Source organism: Rhincodon typus, chromosome 7 (assembly GCF_021869965.1).
Source record: "Rhincodon typus isolate 14 chromosome 7, sRhiTyp1.1, whole genome shotgun sequence".
NCBI classification, from domain to species: domain Eukaryota; kingdom Metazoa; phylum Chordata; class Chondrichthyes; order Orectolobiformes; family Rhincodontidae; genus Rhincodon; species Rhincodon typus.
This window is the reverse complement of record NC_063338.1, coordinates 70,234,077-70,257,218: the sequence shown is the minus strand read 5'-3', so window position 1 is coordinate 70,257,218 and position 23,142 is coordinate 70,234,077. Positions and strand designations below refer to the sequence as shown.

General features: G+C 41.8%; 1 protein-coding gene across 1 annotated transcript in view; it reads left to right on the top strand.

Moving 5' to 3' along the window:
* The window catches only part of nxph2a (neurexophilin 2a), a 130,093-nt gene that overhangs the window by 39,244 nt on the left and 67,707 nt on the right, over positions 1-23,142 (top strand). Inside the window, exon 3 of the mRNA XM_020515578.2 lies at positions 14,781-14,872. Coding sequence (XP_020371167.2) covers positions 14,846-14,872 — 27 coding nt within the window. The 5' untranslated portion in view covers positions 14,781-14,845. The remainder of the gene's footprint in view (positions 1-14,780; positions 14,873-23,142) is intronic.

Sequence of the window (23,142 nt, the reverse complement as noted above, 5' to 3'; positions counted from 1 at the left end):
ATTCTGAAATAAATAGGGAGAGAGGGGGAGGCGTATAGAAGATGGATAAAGGAGAAGATAGGTGGAGAGGGGACAGACAGGTCAAAGAGGCGGGGTTGGAGCTAGTAAAGGTGAGTGTAGGTGGGGAGTTAGGGAGGGGATAGGTCAGTTCAGGGAGGACGGACAGGTCAAGGAGGCGGGATGAGACTGGTAGGTAGGAGATGGGGGTGCGGCTTGAGGTGGGAGGAGGGGATAGGTGGGAGGAAGGACAGGTTAGGGAGGCGGGAACAAGCTGGGCTGGTTTTGGGATGTGGTCGGGGGAGGGGAGATTTTGAAGCTTGTGAAGTCCACATTGGGCTGCAGGGTACCCAAGCGAAATATGAGATGCTGTTCCTGCAACCTTCGGGTGGCATCATTGTGGCACTGCAGGAGGCCCAGGATGGATATGTCGTCCAAGGAGTGGGAGGGGGAGTTGAAATAGTTTGCGACTGGGAGATGCAGTCGTTTATCACAAACTGAGCGCAGGTGTTCCACAAAGTGGTCCCCAAGCTTTCGCTTGGTTTCCCCGCTGTAGAGGAGGCCACAACGGGAACAGCGGATACAGTATACCACATTAGCAGATGTGCAGTTGAACATCTGTTTGATGTGGAAAGTCGTCTTGGGGCCTGGGATGGGGGTGAGGGAGGAGGTGTAGGGGCAGGTGTAGCACTTCCTGCGGTTGCAGGGAAAAGTGCCGGGGATGGTGGGGCTGGTGGGGAGTGTGGAGCGGACAAGGGAGTCATGGAGAGAGTGGTCCCTCTGGAAAACAGATAAGGGTGGGGAGGGAAAAATATCTTTGGGGTCAGATTGCAGATGGCAGAGGTGGCGGAGGATGATGCGTTGGACCCGGAGGTTGGTGGGATGGTACGTGAGGATGAGGAGGATTCTGTTTTGGCTGTTATTGCGGGGTGGGGGTGTGAGGGACGAGTTGCGGGAAATGTGGGAGACACGGTCGAGGGCGTTTTCGACCACTGTGGAGGGGAAGTTGTGGTCCTTGAAAAACGAGGACATCTGGGATGTCCGGGAGTGGAATGCCTCATCTCGGGAGCAGATGCGGCGGAGACGAAGGAATTGGGAATATGAGATGGTATTTTTGCAGGAAGGTGGGTGAGAGGAGGTGTATTCGAGGTAGCTGTGGGAATCAGTAGGCTTGAAATGGATATCTGTTTCCAGGTGGTTGCCAGAGATGGAAACAGAGAGGTCCAGGAAGGAGAAATAAGTTTCGGAGATGGTCCAGGTGAACTTAAGGTTGGGGTGGAAGGTGTTAGTGAAGTGAATGAACTGTTCGAGCTCCTCGTGGGAGCACGAGGCGGTGCCATAACAGCCATCGATGTAACGGAGGAAGAGATGGGGGATAGGGCCAGTGTAGCTTCAGAAGAAGGATTATTCCACGTAACCTACAAAGAGGCAGGCATAGCTTGGGCCCATGCGGGTACCCATGGCCATCCCCTTTGTCTGTAGGAAGTGGGAGGAATTAAAGGAGAAGGTGTTAAGGGTAAGGACGAGTTCAACTAAACGGATAAGGGTATCAGTGGAGGGGGACTGGTCGGGCCTGTGGGATGGGAAGAAGCAGCGGGCCTTTAGGCCATCTGCATGGGGAATGCAAGTGTATAGGGTATGGATGTCCATGGTAAAGATGAGGTGTTGGGGACCAGGGAATCGGAAGTTTTGGAGGTGGTGGAGGGCGTGGGTGGTATCACGGACATAGGTGGGGAGTTCCTGGACCAAGCGGGAGAAAATGGAGTCAAGATAAGTGGAGATTAGTTCGGTGCAGCAGGAGCAGGCAGAGGCAATGGGTCGACCAGGGCAGACAGGTTTGTGGATTTTGGGAAGGAGATAGAAACAGGCGGTGTAGGGTTGGGGAACGATGAGGTTGGAGGCTGTGGGTGGGAGGTCACCTGAAGTGATGAGGTTGTGGATGGTTTGGGAGATAATGTTGTGATGATTGGGGGTGGGGTCATGATCAAGGGGGCGGCAGGGGGAGGTGTCAGCTGGCATCTGGCCTCGGCGATGTAGAGGTCAGTGAGCCATACTACATCTGCGCCTCCCTTGTCTGCGGGTTTTATGGTGATGTTGGGGTTGGAGTGGAGGGCTGCACGTTCTGCGGGGGAGAGGTTGGAGTGGGTGAGAGGGGTGGAGAGGTTAAGGTGATTGATGTCTCGACGGCAGTTGGAGATGAAGAGGTCGAGGGAGGGTAGGAGGCCTTGAGGTGGTGTCCAGGAGGATGGGGTGTGTTGGAGCCAGGAGAAGGGGTCAGTAGAGGGAGGGTTAGGCTCATGATTAAAGAAGTAAGCGCGGAGGCGGCGGAAAAACTGTTCAACGTCCAAGCATGAGTGGTATTCGTTGATGTGTGGGTGGAGGGGGACAAAGCTGAGCCCTTTACTGAGGACTGGCCGTTCGTGCTCAGTGAGGGCGAGGTCTGGGGGGATGGTGAAAACCCGGAAGGGCTGGGTGCTACCCACCTACACTCACCTTTACTGGCTCCATCCCCGCCTCTTTGACCTGTCTGTCCCCTCTCTACCTATCTTCTCCTATCCATCTTCTATCCGCCTCCCCCCTTTCCCTATTTATTTCAGAATCCCCTTCCCCTCCCCCATTTCTGAAGAAGAGTCTAGACACGAAACGTCAGCTTTCCTGCTGCTCTGATGCTGCTTGGCCTGCTGTGTTCATCCAGCTCTACACCTTATTGTCTCAGATTCTCCGGCATCGGCAGTTCCTACTATCTCTGGAACATTGTGTGCAGTTTTTGGTCTGCTTATCTGAGGAAGGATGTTCTTGCTTTGGAGAGAAAGCGCAACAAAGGTGTACCAGACTAACTCCAGGTATGGCAGTACTGACCTATAAGGAGAGGTTGAATCGATTAAGATTATATTCTCTGGAGTTCACAAGAATGCAGGTGGTGGGGGCCGGGATGGGTGGGCAAGGAAATCAGGACTAGACAGTGTGGATTCAGGAAGCATATTCCCAAATCAAGAACTAGGGATCACAGTCCAAGATACTGAGTAAAACATTTGACACTGAGATGAGGAGTAATTTCATCACCCAGAATTGTGAACCTGCAGAATTGGCTACCACAAAAAGCAGTCGAGTCCAAACTATTGTATGATTTCAAGAAGGTGTTGAGTATAGCACTTGGGGCTAAAGGGATCAAATGACATGGGGGAAACGCAAGAATAGGCTAATGAGTTGGATCATCAGCCATTATCATAAAGAATGCCAGGGCAGGCTCGAAGGGCTGAATGGCCTATTCCTGCTCCTGTATTCTATGTTTCTATGTTCTGAGACAATGCTCCGCACTAAACAATCCCACTGACTCAGTACCCTCTGAGGGTGAAGATGTAGAACCGACTTCCATCAAGAGTGATTGAAAAAAAAATCATATAGCTTAATTAAAGGAGAATCTGGATTTGCAAAATCTGAAAAGAAAACAGAAAATGCTAGAGAACCTCGGCAGATCTGACAGCATCAGTTGAGAGAGAAACAGAGTTAATGTTTCACATTTGTTATGACTATTCTTCAAAACCTTGGGGGAAAAGGAAATCAATGTTTATGATGGTAGATTTTGATAAGAAAAAAATAAGAGTGTTCAGTAGAGCATAAACAGCAGTATGGACTGTCTGGGCTCAGTAGTCTCTTCTGTGTTGTACATTGTATGTAAAATAATATTTAAATGTCATCAAACCAATAGGGTTTAGGGTCCACAAGTCCTCAAAATATTTGATACTGCCCTGTAGTGTTTTATCTTGCAAGCTCTGCTTATACTTGCTGCCAACAATCCAGAGAGGCTACACGATTCCCCACTCATTTCATTTATTCAATGTGTAGAAACTAGTGTTCATCTGATCACAACAATGTGCTTCATTTTACAGATGTTTTAATTTATCAGAATGTTCTAATTTACTTAAAAAAAAACTGAGGTTCTCTTAAAATGTGTCAAGTTACCTTCTATAAGTTCTTTATTTTGTTGAAAACAGTTTGTTATCCTGCACATGAATGATCTTTGCCCTGAAGTTAATACAGCCTGGTTAGCAACATCTGGCTTGTTGTAATTGGCTGATTTTTCCTTTTAAGAATTACATAAAGTTGTTTGATTTTTAAAAAAATATGGTCAACCTGGAGAAATATAAGAAGGTAAAAGAAAAGGAAGAAATTAATTGAGACTGAATGAAGCCTAGGACTTTATTAAAGAAGAGCATATGCTGTAGGTTTAATACTGAAACTCCAGTTAAGTTTAATGCAAAAGGATTTCTGTATTTAGAAATGTCTTGATAATAAATGTCAGTCAATACATACAGATCTCCCAGCAGTGATAAAAGCATTGAATAATTGACAATTAGAAGTGATGACTTGTGGTTAGCAGGAACATTTGCAACACAGAATTTTTGTATCATTAGATTAATTAGTTTGATAATAATTTGAATAATCTACCTGTCAATTAGTGAAGTGGACTTGTGGTAGCTATGGAACGTATGATACCTTTCGTTTTAGTATAATGTATAATGTACTGATTACATTAAGGGAATCAAGGGTTACGGGGAGAAAGTGGGAGAATGGGATTGAGGAACTTATCAGCCATGATTGAATGGCGGAGCAGACTCGATGGACCGAATGGCCTAATTTCTGCTCATATGTCTTATGGGCTTATGATTCTGTTTAGTTTCTATTTAGTACTAATTCTATTTTCTATATCACAAGACTTTTTATGAAAGAACTAGCACTCAGTTTAATTAAGCTTGACCTCCCTGTACCCAGTATGGATTTCAAGGCTGCTGTTGCCCCCTTTGACAATTTCAGGACAAGTCAACATTTCCTTCAGCTTTGTACTGCCACTAACTGCATCAACTATCCCTGGCTGCACACATGAGCTGAAATTAAAATGACATGCAACAACAAACATTGGCTTCATTTTAAACCATTCTTCCATCTCCACATCTGCACAATCATTTTTCCAGATAACAGAGCACTGCTGGAAATTTTATGGCAAAAAAACCCTTGGAAATATTCAGCAGGTCAGGCAACATTGGTGAAGAAACAAAAGCTAATTTGTCCATGTTAAACTTCCTTTCTCAGGCTTTGATTTTTCATCATTGCAATATTTCTTGCTTTCAGCCCAATCTTTTCTCCTTAAAATGCACAACTGCAATATCAATATCCTTATTGACACAGTGTGTCACACACTCATCACCTCTGTCCCTGCACTCACTCCCCAAACATTAACCACTTAAGCCATTTTGATTTTCATATCTCATAATGGTCTCCACTCTAGGTAACATATACAATTATCTTCAGCCACATGTCATAGCTTACATTCTTCTCCCCTCTGAACCTGGATAATTCAATTCTGTCCTCTTATTTCAATATCCTGTGCCAACAGCCGGTGCTCTACTTCATAAAACCACTTTACCTCAATGCATCTCCCTTTACTCCAAAATTAGGCTGCATCTGTGCATTGCTCACTATTCCATCCTTAATCCTCCTCTGCATTTCCCATTTATTATTGTAATGTGCTCAATCAAGATGTTCTTCAATATGAGGTGGATTCATATAAATTAAATTTACAGCTAATGTCCAATGTTCCACAAATGATTTTCTTGTCAATATAAAACATGTATAATATGATAAAGATTCCTTCTACCAGGACCATAGCAAGGGACAATGTGTGATCCTGCTGTGCTTCAATAAGGATATTTTTACTGAAAACTATCTCTTGCTGCAGCCACAGCCGCAACCTCAAAATAGGGCAAAGGTCACATTGCCACTGGCTGTGACGTTCGACCTGGAAATAAATGGTTATGCATCTGTTTACTTTCTAGCTGGAGATATTTACGATATATCCTAGTCTTCCATATACTGATGCATAAGTCACTAAGGCTCTGTATTTAAAGCCATTAATTTAATTTGTCAGACAGCAGCAGAACATAGGAATGTAGGAACAGGAGCAGGCAATTCAGCCCATCAAGCCTGCCCCACTGTTCAGTATGAACCTGATCGAACACTTCAATGCCTTTTGCTCACCCCATCCCCACTGATAATTAGAAATCTATCAACCTCAACCTTAAACATACTTATAGACAGAGCCTCCACACAGCCCACTATGCTCGAGAATTCCAAAGGTTCACAACTCCCTGAGCAAAATAATTTCTACTCATTTCATCAGGTGGCAATGTCCTGCCAAAAGTCATGTTGCCTTCATTCTGTATTGCTACATTTTCCAGTTGCATAGAAGCAACTGTGACAGACTGAAGGGTGGCAACTGGATGACAAGGGCCATTCACTAACCACAAGGATGATGACTCCAGTGAGCAACCTGCTCTTCAGAGGGTCAGTGTGGACTTGATGGGCCAAATGGCCTGCTTCCACACTATAGGGATTCTATGAATTGTGACCACGAAATCATTCCAAAGCCCAAGCTGCTCCAGTCCAACTACAATGCTGGCACCTATGGGAGTCATTGTCACTTTACATCTGGAATTCAGCTCATTTGTCCAAATTTGAACTGAGGTTGTAGTAAGGCCAGGAACTCTGGCAGAACCCAAATTGAGCAGGCTATTGTTGAGGAAGTGCTGCTCAACAGCACTATCAACAATCCCTCTATCACTTTGCTGATGATCAGACATAGAGACTAATGAGTGGTATTTGGCTGGCTTGGATATTTCCTGCTTTGTACAGACAGAACATACTTGGGCAATTTTCCATTTTGCCGCGTAGGTGCCAGCATTGTAGTTGGACTGGAGCAGCTTGGGCTTTGGAATGATTTCGTGGTCACAATTCATAGAATCCCTATAGTGTGGAAGCAGGCCATTTGGCCCATCAAGTCCACACTGACCCTCTGAAGAGCATCCCACCCTGATCTAACACCATACCTTATCCCTGTAACCCTGCATTTCCCATGGCCAATCCACCTAGCCCAAACATCTTTGGACTGTGGGAAGAACTGGCGCACCAGGAGGAAGCCCACGCAGACGTGGGGAGAATTTGCTAAATCCATACAGACAGTCACCCAAGGCTGGAATCGAACCCGGGTCCCTGGCACTGTTAGACTGCAGACCCACTGTGCTGCCCTGAATTAATTAGAATATGCAAGCTGTGAGTTTGAGAATCAGAAAACCTTAGAAGTTTAGATCTTTCTGTGTGCCATGCTGTGCCTTTCTGCATTCTTTCCCAGATCAAATCTCTTCTTCCAATACTGACAGCCCTCCTGCAACCACTGCCACCATCCCTAATTTAAAAGTTGCGGGCCAGGTTTAAGCAGTGCAGACTAGCTTCAAATAGTGCCATCAGATTATGACTCTGGGCAGCCTGCTGATGCATGTTGCTCATGAACAGCACAGTTAACACTATTGACACTCAGAAATCATTCAAGTGAGCAGGCAGCGTGAAGTTAGAATGAACCTGCAGTACATTGAACAGGTACAAATTAATCACGATCCTTGTGCCTGTTTTCAGCAGATATCCAAATTAGCCCCCACAGTTTTTTTTCCTATATTAGCCTCTTAAAAGTGTATGGATGTTTCTGAGATCAAAAGCTGCAGTTAGACTTGCTCTGCATGCATCTGATAACATTTATTTTTATATTGACAAACACATTACACTTCAGTAATTCAAAGGAGCTGGAAGTGAGGTTTTATTTCAACAATTATTTTAGAAGATGTTGACAAGGGAAGCTTTTTTAAAAAACTGTTTACTTAACTCACCTAAAATGTGACTATATTTAAATTATAATATCATTATTAATACATAAACATAAACACAGTCAACAGAAATGTGTAAAAAGATCACCTTGAATTCCACATGATATTATTGTGAAACCTACAGCATACCCACCAGAAAATAAGCGAAATTTTCATCAATTGGAAATCTACGAACAGTATTTGCTCCTTAACAAAAAATGTATGGGCATAATAATGCAGACATTTTCCACTTTAATTAAAGTGTCAATCTTTTATCAGTCACTTTTTACCCAGCTACGTGATGATTTACCTTGTCATTGGTAAGCATCATGCTGATTGTTGCATGGCTGTCAATTGTTGAGAAATATCAGCTTGCTGATAAGTTTAGAGACAGTGAATGACAGACTCTTCACAATATCACCATTATTATTTTATCTTGATTGACCATATAATTTGATCAGACACCCATATCATTGCTGAACACAAAGATTGGAAGATGTTGTCAGGATGCTATTCCAAGTCCCCAAAAATTAAAACTTTACAGAAAATGTATTTACACATAAAATTCCAACCCTTGGGAGCGGCTGAATAGGCTGGGGCTTTTTTTCCCTGGAGCGTTGGATGGGGCATGGATAGAGTAAATAGCAAAGGTCTTTTTCCCAGGTTAGGGAAGTCCAAAACTAGAGGGCATAGGCTTAAGGTGAGAGGGGAAAGATTTAAAAGGGACCTGAGGGGCAACTTTTTCACACAGACAGTGATGTGTGTATGTAGCTGCCAGAGGAAGTGGTGGAGGCAGATACAATTGCAACATTTAGAAGGTATCTGGATGGGTACATGAATAGGAAGGGTTTAGAGGGATATGGGCCAAATGCTGGCAAATGGGACTAAATTGGTTGAGGATATCTGATTGGCATGGATAAGTTGGACCATGCTGTATAACTCTATGACTCTGTGACTGTTTCCCAGACATGCTCAATCCCAACCACACCATCCTTGCACTGTTTGATTAAGCTAGTCAAATGAAGGCTGGCTTTGTGTGACATTTATAATGGAGTTAGAACTGCTCCAAGATTCTCACTCTGGCCAAATTGATGAAGGCAGTTTTTACCATATCAGAATGGGACAGATTTGAATCTAATTTCCAGAGATGGAAAACAGTGTACTAACCTCATCAGTCCATCCTCAGGAAGGTGTGTTGCTAGCAAGTGAGCCAATTTCCATTGCCTCCTGGTTATTTTAGAAGTCTGTAAATGAACATTTGAAACTGTGAGCTAAGCAGACTAGATGTGGTCACAAACCAACAGACTGATATTATTTCTGAGGAAGGGTCACTCGACCCGAAACATTAACTCTGATTTCTCTCCACGGATGCTGCCAGACCTGCTAAGCTTTTCCAGCAATATCAATTTTTGTCTTTGAGACTGATATTAATTCCCATTTCCAATTTACTTAGTAGAAAAATGCAAACCGTGATCATTCAGACTTAATACATTTATTCCAATTGCTGCACATACTCAGTAGCTTGCAAAATTCAATAGTAGACCACACATTTTATAGAGTACATTGGAAAAAGCTGTTTATATTTTCACGCAGTCATGATTTGTCACATTTGAAACAACTGTTGGCATAGGTTGCCACATAAGTGTGCAAGTGTTACACAGTAATTAACAAATAGTTTGATGTTTCAATAAAAGGGATTTCAACAACAATGAATAAAAATTTTTTGTGTGAGAAATATATTGATGCAATAATTCATTTCAGTGGTAGTAATATTATGTGAGTTTATTTTCACTTGCACTACCAAACTGCGGTATTCTTTGTTCCTTGTTTCACCAAGCAATCCAGGAAGACTTTCTGTTGGATGTAATCAAAATGACTCGCAGTAGAATTTGAAGTATCTGTGTAGGAACCTATTACTCAAGTGTCTCTATAATGAACTATTGACACACACACGCACATGCACAAGCAATCCTGGTTACGTAAGCCTTGCAAGTGTTCACATGGCTCAGTTTGTTGTACATCTCTGAGGCTGTATGTTCAAGTGAACTCCAGAAAATTGATTTCAAAAGCTATGCTGATGCTTCAATATATTGCAGAGAGAGTTAGCACCATTGAAAGTCCCATCTTGCAGATGAGATATAAATCTGAAGCCTTGTCATTCTCTTATGCACATGTAAAACGTCTCATGTACATTCTAAGAACAACAGTGTGTTATCCCCAGTGTCCTGGTCACTTATTTATCTTCCAACCAGCATCACATAAACAGACTATTGGGCATAATTTGGCTGATGTGTTTCCTATATTGCATCAGTGAATACACTTTCAAAGTACTTCCTCAGTTATAAAGTACTTTGGGACAGCCCTAGGTCGTGAAAGATATTGTCTTGGCAAAAACCCCAAATATGCATTGGTGTCAGACATTGTGAAAGATGCATAGGGGTATTGTTGAAACATAATGAGCTAAAAATGAAGCATTGGGTGTAAGTAGGCTTTCAACTACCTGTTCAGACAGAATCATTTTACCTGATAGGACATTTACTTCTAGGTTACCCATAAATGAAAGGGAAGAATCTAAGCCATTAGAGATATGCCTAACTTTGGCTCATGTTAGAAAGCAGAATAGCTGGTCAATAATTTTACCTTATGTCCTGACACTGGACTTCCAAATAGCTGCACTATTGGTCACTAGCACAGCTGAAGTTGGGTGCAGCATATACAATAGACAAAATTGGAGAAGGTACAGGTGAAATGCTGCTTCACCTGGAAATACTGTTTAGGTCCTTAGATGGTGAGCAGAGAGGAGGTGAAGGGGCAGGTGTTGCACCTTCTGCTGTTGCATAGGAAGGTGCTGTAGGGAGGGGGAGGTGGAGTTCATGGTTGTGGAATGAACTGGAGAGAACAATCCCTGCGAAATGCAGACCGGTGGAATGAGGGGAAGATGTGTTTGGTGGAGGTATTTTGCTGGAGTTGTCTGAAATGGCAGAGAATGATCCTTTGAATGCAGATGCTGGTGGGGTAGAAAGTGAAAACAAGGGGAACATAATCATGCTGTTGTGAGTGATGGGACAGGCAAGGGCGGAAACATGGGTGATAGGTCGGATTGGGTTGAGGGTCCTGTCAACCACAGTGAGAGAGAAATCATGGTTATGGAAGAAGCAAGCCATGTCAGCAGCGCTGTGTAGGAAATGACATCATCCGAGCAGATGTGATGTAAAGGAAGGAACTGGGAGAATGGGATGGTGTCCTTGCAGGACGTGAGGTGTGATGAACTGTAGTGAAGGTAGCTATGGGAGTCAGTGACTTTGTAGTCGATGCCAGTGGGCAGTCTGCTCCTCGAAATGGAGAGAGAGGTCAAGGACAGTGGGGTTGTCTGTCCTTTCTGGTCTGGCCGTTAGACACACCATCGTTCTGCCATTCTCACATTCCGGTCACTTAATCTGAACTATCAACATCTTTTCTCCAGCAGCACCCTACAATCACTACCCCCATACATCCCTCCCCAAACTATAGCATAAATGCTGCCCCCTCCACACTTCACTTCAACCTGATGAAGAGTCATCTAGACTCAAAATGCTAGCTTGCTCTCCCTCCATGGATGCTGTCTGATCTTCAGCATTTGTTGTTTTCTGTAAAGGTTTAGAGGGATATGGGCCAAACACGGGCAAGTGGGACTAGTTTGGTTTGGGAAACCTGGTTGGCATGATTAAATTGGACTGAAGGGTCTGTTTCTGTGCTGTATAATTCTATGACCCTGTGGCTGGCATAGGGGAGGGAGCTTGTGAGGCCTGACTGTTCACTGATGCAATTTTTAAAATTCAATTTAGCAAACCTTTGTTGCAGGATCCTGAAACGAAGTTCAGGAATCCACAGAAGTAGTGTTTAATGAGGAGAGTCGGGGAGTATGTATCCCTCTGCCATATGATTTTGCTTAAGATGTATCTGAAAAGGAAAGAAAAAAATCTCTTGCCACCACTGAGCTGTGGATCAGGATCATGCAGAGAAGTCAAGCACATCATAGAGATGTCTCTTCTTCCACTATAACATCAGTAAAGAACAATGTGTCAGATGTCTTCGCTTTATTAAGATTGTTTTCACTGAATTCATCACCGCTGCCACAGCCTTAACTGCAGAAGAAGGCAAAGATGATATTGCCAATAGCTCCCAAGGTGGTTGCGTTCATGAACTTTTGTGTTGGGTTCCTTCCAGCTTGGATGCAGACAATATTTGCCACATTTTCCAGTTTGCTATCCATTAATGCACACTGAAGGTCACTGGGACTTTGCACTCCAAAAGAACGTTTTATTTTCTCTTGTTAGAAAGAAACAGGTGGAGCAAACTTATGGCATTGCAAGGATCTCAGTTTGACCCATCATGATAAATAAACAATGATTACTAAGAGACACAGATTGATAACTGCCTCATAACCTCGGTATGCAACCAACTCAAACAAGAGCATCATGTATATAACAAAGGCATGCTTCCATTAAAATCGAGCAAATCATCGGTCAACTGAAATAATTCTTTCAATGCCTAGGCTGCCGTATGGAAATCTGCAGTACTTGGCCAAGTGCGTGTCAAAATTCATTATGGTCTGCTACACACTGCACAACCTCACCATCATGTAAGCAAAGTCCTTGCTACCCTTTGTATGACACACAGTTGAGGAGGAGGAAGAAGAGGAGGAGGAGGCTGGATGAGGGGAGGTCTGCTTTCTGACTATGCTGTCTGTGAGTGATTGCAGTATCAGTCAACACAACCCCAATTCCCTATGCACCAATTACCTCACACCTTCCTTCCTCTCTGTTATTGACAGTAACATTGCCCATTTAGCCACAATGCTAAAATAAATTCCACCGTAACCAAACATTCCAAATCAATTTTTATTAATCTAACAATCTAAGCAATCAATCACCCTACTTTCCCTTCATCCCAGTCTTCCAAACCTATTCTTTAAATACTATGTAGTGTTAACTGCAGTGGTTGAGATGTCTGGTAAGGGAAAGAGAATAAAAGAAGAGGTGCCCACATGCTGAATATCAGAAGTGGTATGCATTGAGGAGGAAGTGAGATTGAGAAAGAGGATTCATTATGATCATACTGTCACATTTGATAGTTTCAGCCCCACCACTGGTCATGATCTCTGCGATGATCACTACAATGAAAGCAAGCACTATTTCCTCCATAAAGTTCAGGACATATAGCTAGGCTTGGCTGTTTAGGTGTGCTGCTGCCTCAGGCCCTGCATCACTTTTTCCTGCAAGTAGGAGGGTTTTCAGTGAGTGAGGTGCAAAGTTTTTGTGTAAAATGCCTGTCAGTAGCTAGCAGTACGTGCAAGCTGAGAGATATGTATGTGAGGGTTGTAACAGTGCTAAATGCAACGGGATGAGGTGGAGCAAGTCATGATTCATAGAGATTGTTAGTAACCGTGCATAAAATCCTGAGGGATCTTGACCAGGTGTTGACAGATGCTAGAAGGATATTTCCCCTTATGATAGAGACGAAAATTAGGGAATACAATTTAATAATAAGGGGATATACCATTTAAGATGGAGATGAGGAAAGCTTTTTTTTCCCCCTCGGATGTTGTTAATCTATGGATTCCTCCTGGATCATTGAATATTTTTAAGTCTACATTGGAGAGAATCATGACTCACACAAAGGGTACAGGGGTAAACAGGAAAATAGAGGTCACAATCACAGAATCACAGAAGTCTTACGATGCAATGTAGGCCATTCAGCCCATCATGCCTGATCAGCTCGTTAACAGAGCATTGTTACTTAGTGCCATTCTCCTGCTTTCTCCTTATACCTTGCACATATTCTTATCAAATGGCGGAGTAGGCTCAAACAGCCAAATAGCCAATTCCTGCTTCTGAGTTTAATGGTCATGAGTGATAGGAATATAGTCCAACAAGTAATCTCTGAGGCTCGTGGTTCAATTCTAAGGCTGCGACCCTCGAAGATAATTCATTGATCTTGATCACTTGTGTGAGGCTATTAAACATCTTGTGGACCTCTGTTCTCCACATTTCCTTTTCAGAATTCATCTTCTGGCCCCAATTTACAACATTAAGGCCCTAATCGCTGCTTCAGAGAGTCTTGGAGCATGCTGTCTTACACCATTAAGTCAGCATTTTGTCAGGTTTTACTCTTTTTCCTAGCCACTTCTAGAGTGTACTTCCCCTTCAAAAGGTGGTGCTGGCTTTAAGTAATGCTGACTCGGTTTAGATATACTAATCTCACACAAGTTCATGTCTCGCACTGAGGCATGTAACCACTAAGCAGCATATTTTGTTCTGCCTGATCTGAATTCTTAAGTTAGCAAAGAATATAAAGTTGTCGTATTTCCTGCATGGGTGGAACTGGTATAAATTAATGATTAATAGATTAACATACTATTTACCGTGTCCACTTTTAAGAGTGATTGTATTTTGTCCCCTATACATTCTGATGTATTTGATCTTTCATTCTTGTCCAGTTTGTAGCTAAGTTTCTAATGATGTTCAGTACTTGCCCTTCTGTAAAACAGTTGAGTCCAATCCCCATTAATTATTTCCATCTCTCTAAATTTTTGTTTTTCTTTTCTTCAACATTTATCCCTTTCCCTGATATATTTGCCCAACTTACCCTTTCCTTCAATTTACTCCTCTAATATGGCCAATGTCTGAGAGGATTCTGAGAGGATTCAACTCATGCTGTAAAATTCTTTAATTCTTCTTCCAGAGGTTCTCTGTCAGTCACATTCCCTGTATGACATGCTGTCCTGCATAGCAGAAACAGGAAAGGTGGGTCTCCTGTGACATATTCAATGTCAAGTGGGTGACGGGACTGTATCTCTGGGTGCTTCCACAGTTTATGGGTTAATAAACAGCTCAGACAGACATCTCCCATCTTGTTTACAGGGGCCCTGGCATTCTCAGAACCCAGCAAGAAAGCCTCATTCATTAAAATTGCTTTCAATGACTAAAAATACCAAAAAAAAGGATAATTACGACTAAAAAAAGTGTTTGCAGGAAATAATGAAGACAGGGTATAGCACCAATGAATGGGATTTGTGAAACTTTTCATTCTTAATTTTTATTTTGTTTATAGAGAGACCTTCTTTAGGAGACGAGACTCAGTATCCCTGCTCAAACCCTTTAAAATGGGCAAGTCACATGTTACGGCTGGCCCCTCTGCTTCAGGTGAGATTATCAGTAAAGAATATAAATTAAATGAACACTTAACACAAACGAGGGTTGCGCAAACTGGTAACATGCCTTTATTTGCAGTCTGGTAGTTGCTGGCTGAGAAATAGAGCACACTGCAACCTGGGTGCCAATTGCAACGAGGCCCATTGCTACACAGCTTCAGGTAATCTGGGCTGGTTCATCTTAGAGTCATATTCAAGATAAACTATATTACGAGAATGTTTGCAGTTTTAAGGGATGGCATTGTATTTTCCTTACTGAGAGAGGCATGAACTATTCTGCTTTACTTATAGGAAATCTGGAGGAAAGGATGCACAGATTTTCACTGATTAAATATCATCAGATTTGTATATTAAATGCATAGAAGTCTATTTAAATAATTATGCATGATTTGGTTTGCTTTTCATAGAAGTAAAATTATGTCATGTTACCTCCAAACCCTGGGCGTGGTTACCCAATTTCTTGCACTTCATGACAGGATACCCCAAACTGTTAAGTTCCCAGGTAAGAAAGATAGACTGGCTCCCCATCTTTATTCCTAAATCGGCTTTCCCTGAGCCAGGAGATATTAACTGAACTGTGATGAACTTTGTCTTAATTTCACTTTTTTGAAATTATGATGTATGATTTCTGTCATTGATATAGGTGCCTTGGGGAGGCAACTTATAAAACTTTTCACTGTATTTTTCATGTAAAAGTACAAGTGACAATAAATTTCTATTCTGTCCTATCATTCACCAGCCTCTCAGTTGGCTACAATGAGATAAATTTGAAAAGCATCTCTTCTCTTTCTCCCAGAAAGAGGACAATTTATTACTACATGCAATAAGAATGAGTAATGCAACACACACATTAAAAATAACAGGTGAATCCAAATGATCCTTATTTAAAAAAGATTGTACAGATCATTTGCTGAATTGTTTGCGAAGGGCGGTTAGTTGAAGACTATATTTGTTGCAGTACAGTTTATCAGTAGTATCCTACCCTCCTAGCCTATTCAAGTCCTTCTGCAGCCTCCCCAGTTCCTCAACACTACCTACCCCTCCACTTATCTTTGTGTCATCTGCAATAATACCCTCAGTTCCTTTGTCCAGATCATTAATGTATAACATGAATACTTGTGGTCCCAACATTGAACCCTGCAGAACACCACTAGTCACAAGCTGCCATCTGAAAAAGATCTCTTCATCCCCACTCTCTGCTTTTTGCCAGTCAGCCAATCCTCTATCCATGCCAGTACCTTGCCCCTAAGACCATGGACCTTTATCTTATTTAGCAACCTCCTGAACAACACCCTGCCAAAGGCCTTCTGCAAATCCAAGTAGATCACATCCACTGGCTCTCCTTTGTCTAACTTATCTCCTCAAAGAATTCTGACAGATTTGTCAGGCATGATTTCCCATAAACAAAGCCAGCCCTATTTTGCCAGGCACTTCCAAGTACTTTGCAATCTCATCCTTGATAATGTAGTTTAAAATCTTACCAATGACTGAGTTCAGGCTAACCGGCCCCTAGGTTCCTGGATTCTGCCTCCCTGTCTTTTTAAACAGGGGTGTTACATAAGTATTTAATGATAATTGCATGATTTTAATTAAATAATCCATTTGCTAGTGTATTTCATTTAGGACTGCTATCCATCACCATCACTGCGAATCTCAAACCCATCAATAAACTCAAAGAAATAACTAGATTTAATGGATTAGGGAAAGGAAAGCTCCCATTTGAGTGTCCTTTCATTTGAAAAGACAGAAAATGATGAGATATGTCTGTGAGCCTGAAGCTTCAGTCTATAACAAGTGACAGTAAGTCAGAAATGACAATATAATGTTGACATCCCAGATCAAAAATGAATGAGGATCTATTACTAGAAGAACTGGGACTTCAGAAAAAAAAATGACAGTAGACAGAATATAATAATAAGAGATGCCAATCAGTGTACTGTGGCGCATGGAAGAAACAAACATACCTGCATTTCATGTTCAGACTGCCAAAAGGATGGCAGCCAGCTACTTCATCTACAAATTAAGCTAATTTGAATTTAGCATACACATGTACAATCTCTTGACACAATTAGCATTTTGCATCATGAAACCTTTGCCAGGTCAGGTTTCAACTTATTTTAATATGCACGCATTAGTTACTGCAAATAACTAATTTTCAATCGTTCAGTATGTGCTTCATAAATAAATAAGTGATGTGTAACATACATTATTGACTCTAGTGTATCAAAATACTCTGTCACAGAGAATTCATGATGGTAACCTGAACATAATTTATAATAATTTGCAGACAAAATATCTCAGTTATTGTCACGTGTTCCCCTCATGCTGTTAGATAGGGTACAAAATGCTATTAGCAAGCATCTAAACAATATTGACAGCTCACACCTTTAGTGTGGGCACAAGAAAAATCTAAACTGAAATTGGGGAATTGCAAAGTCTAACTGGACAGCTAAATTGACTGGGCGCACAAACAAGTTCAGAAGACAGCTTTAGTGTGTTAAAGTTGAGTACAATGTAAAACCCCAATCTGGAAGGTATCATTTAGGTGAACAAAACATTGAAAAAACTAAAAGGGGAGTGTTGTGTTTTGAAAGTTCCATTTCTGGAGAATGCCAGGAACATGAAACCTCTTGTTTCTCGTGAAGCTTCGTGTACAACTTTCTGTGGTGGCTCCTTCAGTGCTGGAGGGTTTACGGTTTTTCTTGTGAGAGAGGGAGGTCAATGTTGTCCTTTAGTCTGCAAAGCTGAAGAGGTCAGAAAATTCGTGGAAAAAATACATTCATGATAGAAATTCTGTCTTAACAAAGAGGTAGATGTGTTATTCTTTGTGAAAATATTGGGAGCAATTCTAAAAAAGGGATTCAGCAGCAATACCCATTGAATGTTCAGTCAATAATAAATCACTATGGGATAATGATCAACAAAATGTGTGAATGAGAAAAGACAGGATCAATATTGCAGTTTTAAAGCAGAGGCTGGAGAACAGAAAATCTCTAAAGTGAAATGGGTTGTTAGTAGCCATCAGAAATCTGATTGTTTCACAAAGAAAGGAGCAAGCTCAAAGAAACTGCTAGGCGTACTGAAAAGAGATGCTTGAAACTTTTAATATAGAAAGAAGAAAATACTGGTTTATAATATTCTGTCTCTTTTATATAAAATATGTGTATTTATTGAGAAAGAGAAATGTGAATCAGTTATCATCCAGTATGATCTGAAGGAATGCCTGAGACCTAGGGGAATAAGAGAACAGGTGTGAATTGGATATATAAACATAGATTATGAATGTGTAATTCTTAGTGAAGACTCCGGTGGAGACACGTTAGGATGAATGGTCTCTTTCTGCACAATAGCCTTTCTGTGATTCTGTGGGAAAAAAGCTTAGGGAAGGTATTCGAAAGGAAGTGGTTCTGAAATAGGTAATGTTGAGCTGTAGTGAGAGCCACTCAATCTGCTGAAGTTGCACAGTCGTTGGGTGGAGAAATAGTTGTGTTGCATGAGGTTGGGACCAAAACAGACATGATACACCAGGGTCCTGATAGTTCTAATTATGCCAAACTAATTAATGTTGAATATGCCTGTTGGTATCATGCAATAAACTAGACATTGAAATGACATGTATCTCTTCATGTTAAGACTCTACGGTGGTCTATCCTGTACCACCGATAACTAGACAGGTACTTAGCCCCAGAATCAAAAGGAAGACTTGCACTATATAACATGTTTAATGTTTATTTAAAAAGAGTAGAAAGGAGAATTGGTGGCAACGAAGTTCCCTGGCCCAAAACAGGAAAGAAATGGAAACAAATCTTGAACTCTGAGTCCCACTATCTCATGGTACATCCCATTTGAGTACCCATGTGCACAAAGGTGTGTGAGTCAAGATTTAACCTCTGCACTCCTGTGATGACCCAGGGCTGAAATTCCTTACCCTGAGAAGTCATCACTCTTGAATTGAGCGACAGCCAGCAATGAGTACAGTCACAGAAGATAAAACAAGGTAATCAATAAAAAACAGGAGTTATTGGTATATTTTGGGGTTAAATGATGTTTCATAACTATGTAAAATACATCAGAGCATAGAAAGCCATAAAGTCTATTTATATAAATGTTTTGGATGAGAATATAGGAGGCATGGTTAATAAATTTATGGACGACACCAAAATTGGTGATATAGTGGACAGTGAAGAATGTTATCCAAGATTACAAAGAGGTCTTGATCAATTGGGCCAATGGGCTGAAGACTGGCAGATGGAGTTTAATTGGATAAATGTGAGGTATTGCATTTTGGAAAAACAAACAAGGGAAAAGCTTATACAATTAATTGTAGGGCCCTGGGTAGTATGTAGAACAGAGAGATCTTGGGGTTCAGGTACATAGTTTTTTGAAATTTGCATTCACAGGTAGACAGGTTGGTTCAGAAAGCATTTAACATGCTTGCCTTCATTGCTGAGACCTTTGAGTATAGGAGTTGGGACGTCATATTCAGGTTCTACGGGGCTTTAGTGAGGCCTATTCTGGAGCACTGTGTACAGTTCTGGTCACTCTGTTATAGGAAGGATGTTATTAAATTGGAGAGGATACAGAAAAGATTTATCAGAATATTGCTGGGAATGGAGGGTTTGAATTATAAAAATAGGCTGGATAGGCTGGGACATTTTTCACTGGAGTGCAGGAGGTTGAGGGGTGACCTTACAGAGTTTATAAAATCATGAAAGACACAGATAAGGTGAATAGCAAGGGTCTTTTCCTAAGGTGAGGGAGTTCAACTCTAGGGGGCACAGTTTTAAGGTGAGAGGAGAAAGATTTAGAAAGAACATTGGGGCAACTTTTTTACAGAGAGTGTGGTTAGTGTGTGGAATGAACTGCCAGAGGAAGTGATGGATGCAGGTACAGTTACAACATTTAAAAGGCATTTGGGTAAGTCCATGAATAGGAAAGATTTGGAAGGATATGGGCTAAACGCAGGCAAGTGGGACTAGTTTAGTTTGGGAACGTGGTCGACGTGGACTCGTTGGACCGAAGGATCTGTTTTCATGCTGTATGACTCTATGACTCAGACTCTATAAATAGATCATATTAATTTTAATGATAATTTCATTGAAATTCAAAGCCTAAACGTGAAGTAGAATTATATTATTTCAACAAATTCATTCATGAAAAATATATTGAGAGGAGCAGATGAGCAGAGCACCCTGAGACAGGCATTTGAATAGAAAAAAATGAACAGTGGCATCACAAGAAAACTTGTCCTAAGGGGTATGACCATCTTGTAGAATAAAGTCTCCAGGTAACTTTCTCCCTCCGTCATGTGTGTAGTTTGGCCTCTACCTCACAAAATGTGAGCCAAATCTGCTTGAGCTGTAAACACTGACTGCAGACATGTCTACCCTTGGCAGATGATTTACTGAGAGAGGAGCAGACCAGTTCTGCCAGGGACAACAAAGCAGGCAGCAGAGGAAATGTGCTGGGTGTGGGAAACAAAATCAGTGACATCACAGGAAAGGCATAGTTAGTAGGTAACTGCTTTCACAGACTGTGTGCAAAATGATGAAATTGAGAAAAAAGATTTCTTTGACAAACTGCAATTACAATCTGTAATTAAGACACTGTAGCTGTAAGTGTTGTCATTATGAACCTTACTAGAAAACGGTAAAGTTTATTGGATTCTAAGATTAAAGTTAGTAAATTAAGTAGTAGTGAGAAGACATTACAACAATTAATTACTCAATTAAGACCCAATAAAGATTACATGTTAGCTATATGTTACAATTGCAGAATGTGTGGCCATCCTGGATATCAGTTTGACCAAGGCCAGACACATCTGCAGTCAGTGTTTGCAGCTCAAACAGATTTGGTTCCAAGTTTGAGGTAGAGGCAAAACTACAAACATTATGATGCATGACGGAGGGTATAGTTACCTGGAGTATTCATTGCACAAGGTAGTCACACCCCTTAGGATAGGGCCTTCTGATTTGGACACTAATCTGGAAAAGGAGGGAGCACCCGCAAGTGTGGCAGGTAAAGAGACTCGGAGGGCAGGAGCATAGGAATCTTACAGGTTAGATGTTCTTTCACCTTGTTTGGTTGAGAGAGATGGCTGCAGGGTGGGTCAGCTAATTGACTATAGTACCATGGTACATGAAGTCATTAAAGCAGGAGGTGCAAAAGGAATGCAAAGTAAGCAGGGAAAACTGTAATGAGGGCCTGTTAATGTCAGTCTCTGAAGAGTGGAAGATCAGAAGGAAATGTTGCCTTCCTGGACAAGCCAAGACTTCAGGTCTGGAGAGAAACTTAGTGTGGGAGGGAAAATGTCTTATTGTCATGCTCCATATGGGTGTCAACAACCGGAAAAATGAATTGGGCAAAGGTAAGGAATTCAAAGAATGTTTTTCAGATAGTTTCTTAAAACAGCCTGTTCTAGGGCTAACCAGAGGGCTATTTTGACCTGGCAGTGTGCAGTGAGGATTGATGATTGACTTTGTAGTGAAGGCATCTTTAGTTAGCAGCGATTATAGTATGATTGAATTTTACATTCAGTTTGAGGGAGAAAAGAGTGGGTCCAAGACTAGTATATTAAATATTGGCAATTATAAGGCTGTAGAAGTTGAGCAAGGTAAAGTTGTTATGGACCAGACCAGACCCCCTCAAAATATATTACAAAGATAGTCTAGTTCCTAACTTTTTCTTATTTTAAAGGTAAATATAAGGTGCCATATTCCAGCTGTAATTTGATTGGTCAAACTGTAAGATTTGATGCAAAATACACTTTATTCATACACTCTTTAGTTAAAATACAATAAAAGAAAGAATAAAGAAAAGAATTAGTTTATCTGTAACCCTATTGAAAAACTTAGCAGAATAATAGATTAGTTCACTACTAAACAGTAACTGTTCCAGTATAGTAACATCCCATAAACACATTCTTAGCGAAAGGCAAATTCAAAAAAACAGATTGTCTCGCATGCAACTCCAGCAGCCTAGGAGGAAAAATATCAAGAGAACTCTGAGATGTGTGGCAGGGAGAGATACACTGCAGCAACAGACCTAGCAACAATAGGTACTGAAAAACTAAGAAACTTAAAAAAAACAAAACCGTGGATGTTATAAATCAGAAACAAAAACAGAAGTTACTGGAAAAGCTCAGCAGGTCTGTCAGCATCTCTAAAGGGGTTGCATGTGAGAGTACATGTGATAATAAGCTTAAACTTATGCTGATTTATTCCCTTAAATGCCAGTTAATGTAGTTATCATGAGGAAGAGTCACCAGACCCAAAACATAACTCTGATTTCTCTTCACAGACGCTACCCGACCTACTGAGCTTTTCCAGCAATTTCTGTTTTTGTTTAAGAAACTAAAATTCTTGGTTCTGTGAGAACTTGACCACACCCATTCATGCTGCTTCTATTGTTCCAACTTAAAAAGACCCCAAGGCCTCACAAGCTGTTTACTTCACTGGCTTTCTGAATAGACAGCTGGATGCCTCTGTCTCAAAACCTCTCTTTTAAAAAAAAAAGGACAAAAAATAGACCTCTTAGAACCATGGTAGCATCACAAAGTGAACTGTTTAATTAGGTTAAGTATGAGTCATGGCGGCTACATTAACTGAAATTTAAAGGATTAAATAGAAAAGGTTTAAGTTTATTGTCACATGTACTCTCAAGGTTGTAGTGAAAAGTTTATAAAGTCATCACTTATGGTGCCATCTTAAGTACAAAGATACCTAGGTACAGGATCTGAGGAATAAGTTAGAAAAATAAAGGAATAAAAAGTTCAGCGTTACAGTCCTTCAAGCAGACCATGCCAGGTCTCAACTCCAGACCATGTTGGGCCTTGCTTCCAGGCTGCACCAGGTCTCACCTCCAGGCTGCACCAGGTCTCCCCTCCAGGCTGCGCCGGGTCTCACCTCCAGGCTGCACCAGGTCTCACCTCCAGGCTGCACCGGGTCTCACCTCTGGATTGCGCTGGGTCTCACCTCCGGATTGTGCCGGGTCTCACCTCCTGATTGCGCTGGGTCTCACCTCCAGGCTGCGCTGGGTCTCACCTCCAGACTGCGCTGGGTCTCACCTCCAGGCTGCACCAGGTCTCACCTCCGGATTGCGCCGGGTCTCACCTCCAGATTGCGCTGGGTCTCACCTCCAGGCTGCGCCGGCTCTCACCTGCGGATTGCGCTGGGTCTAACCTCCAGGCTGCGCCGGGTCTCACCTCCGGATTGCGCCGGGTCTCACCTTCAGGCTGTGCCGGGTCTCACCTCCGGATTGCGC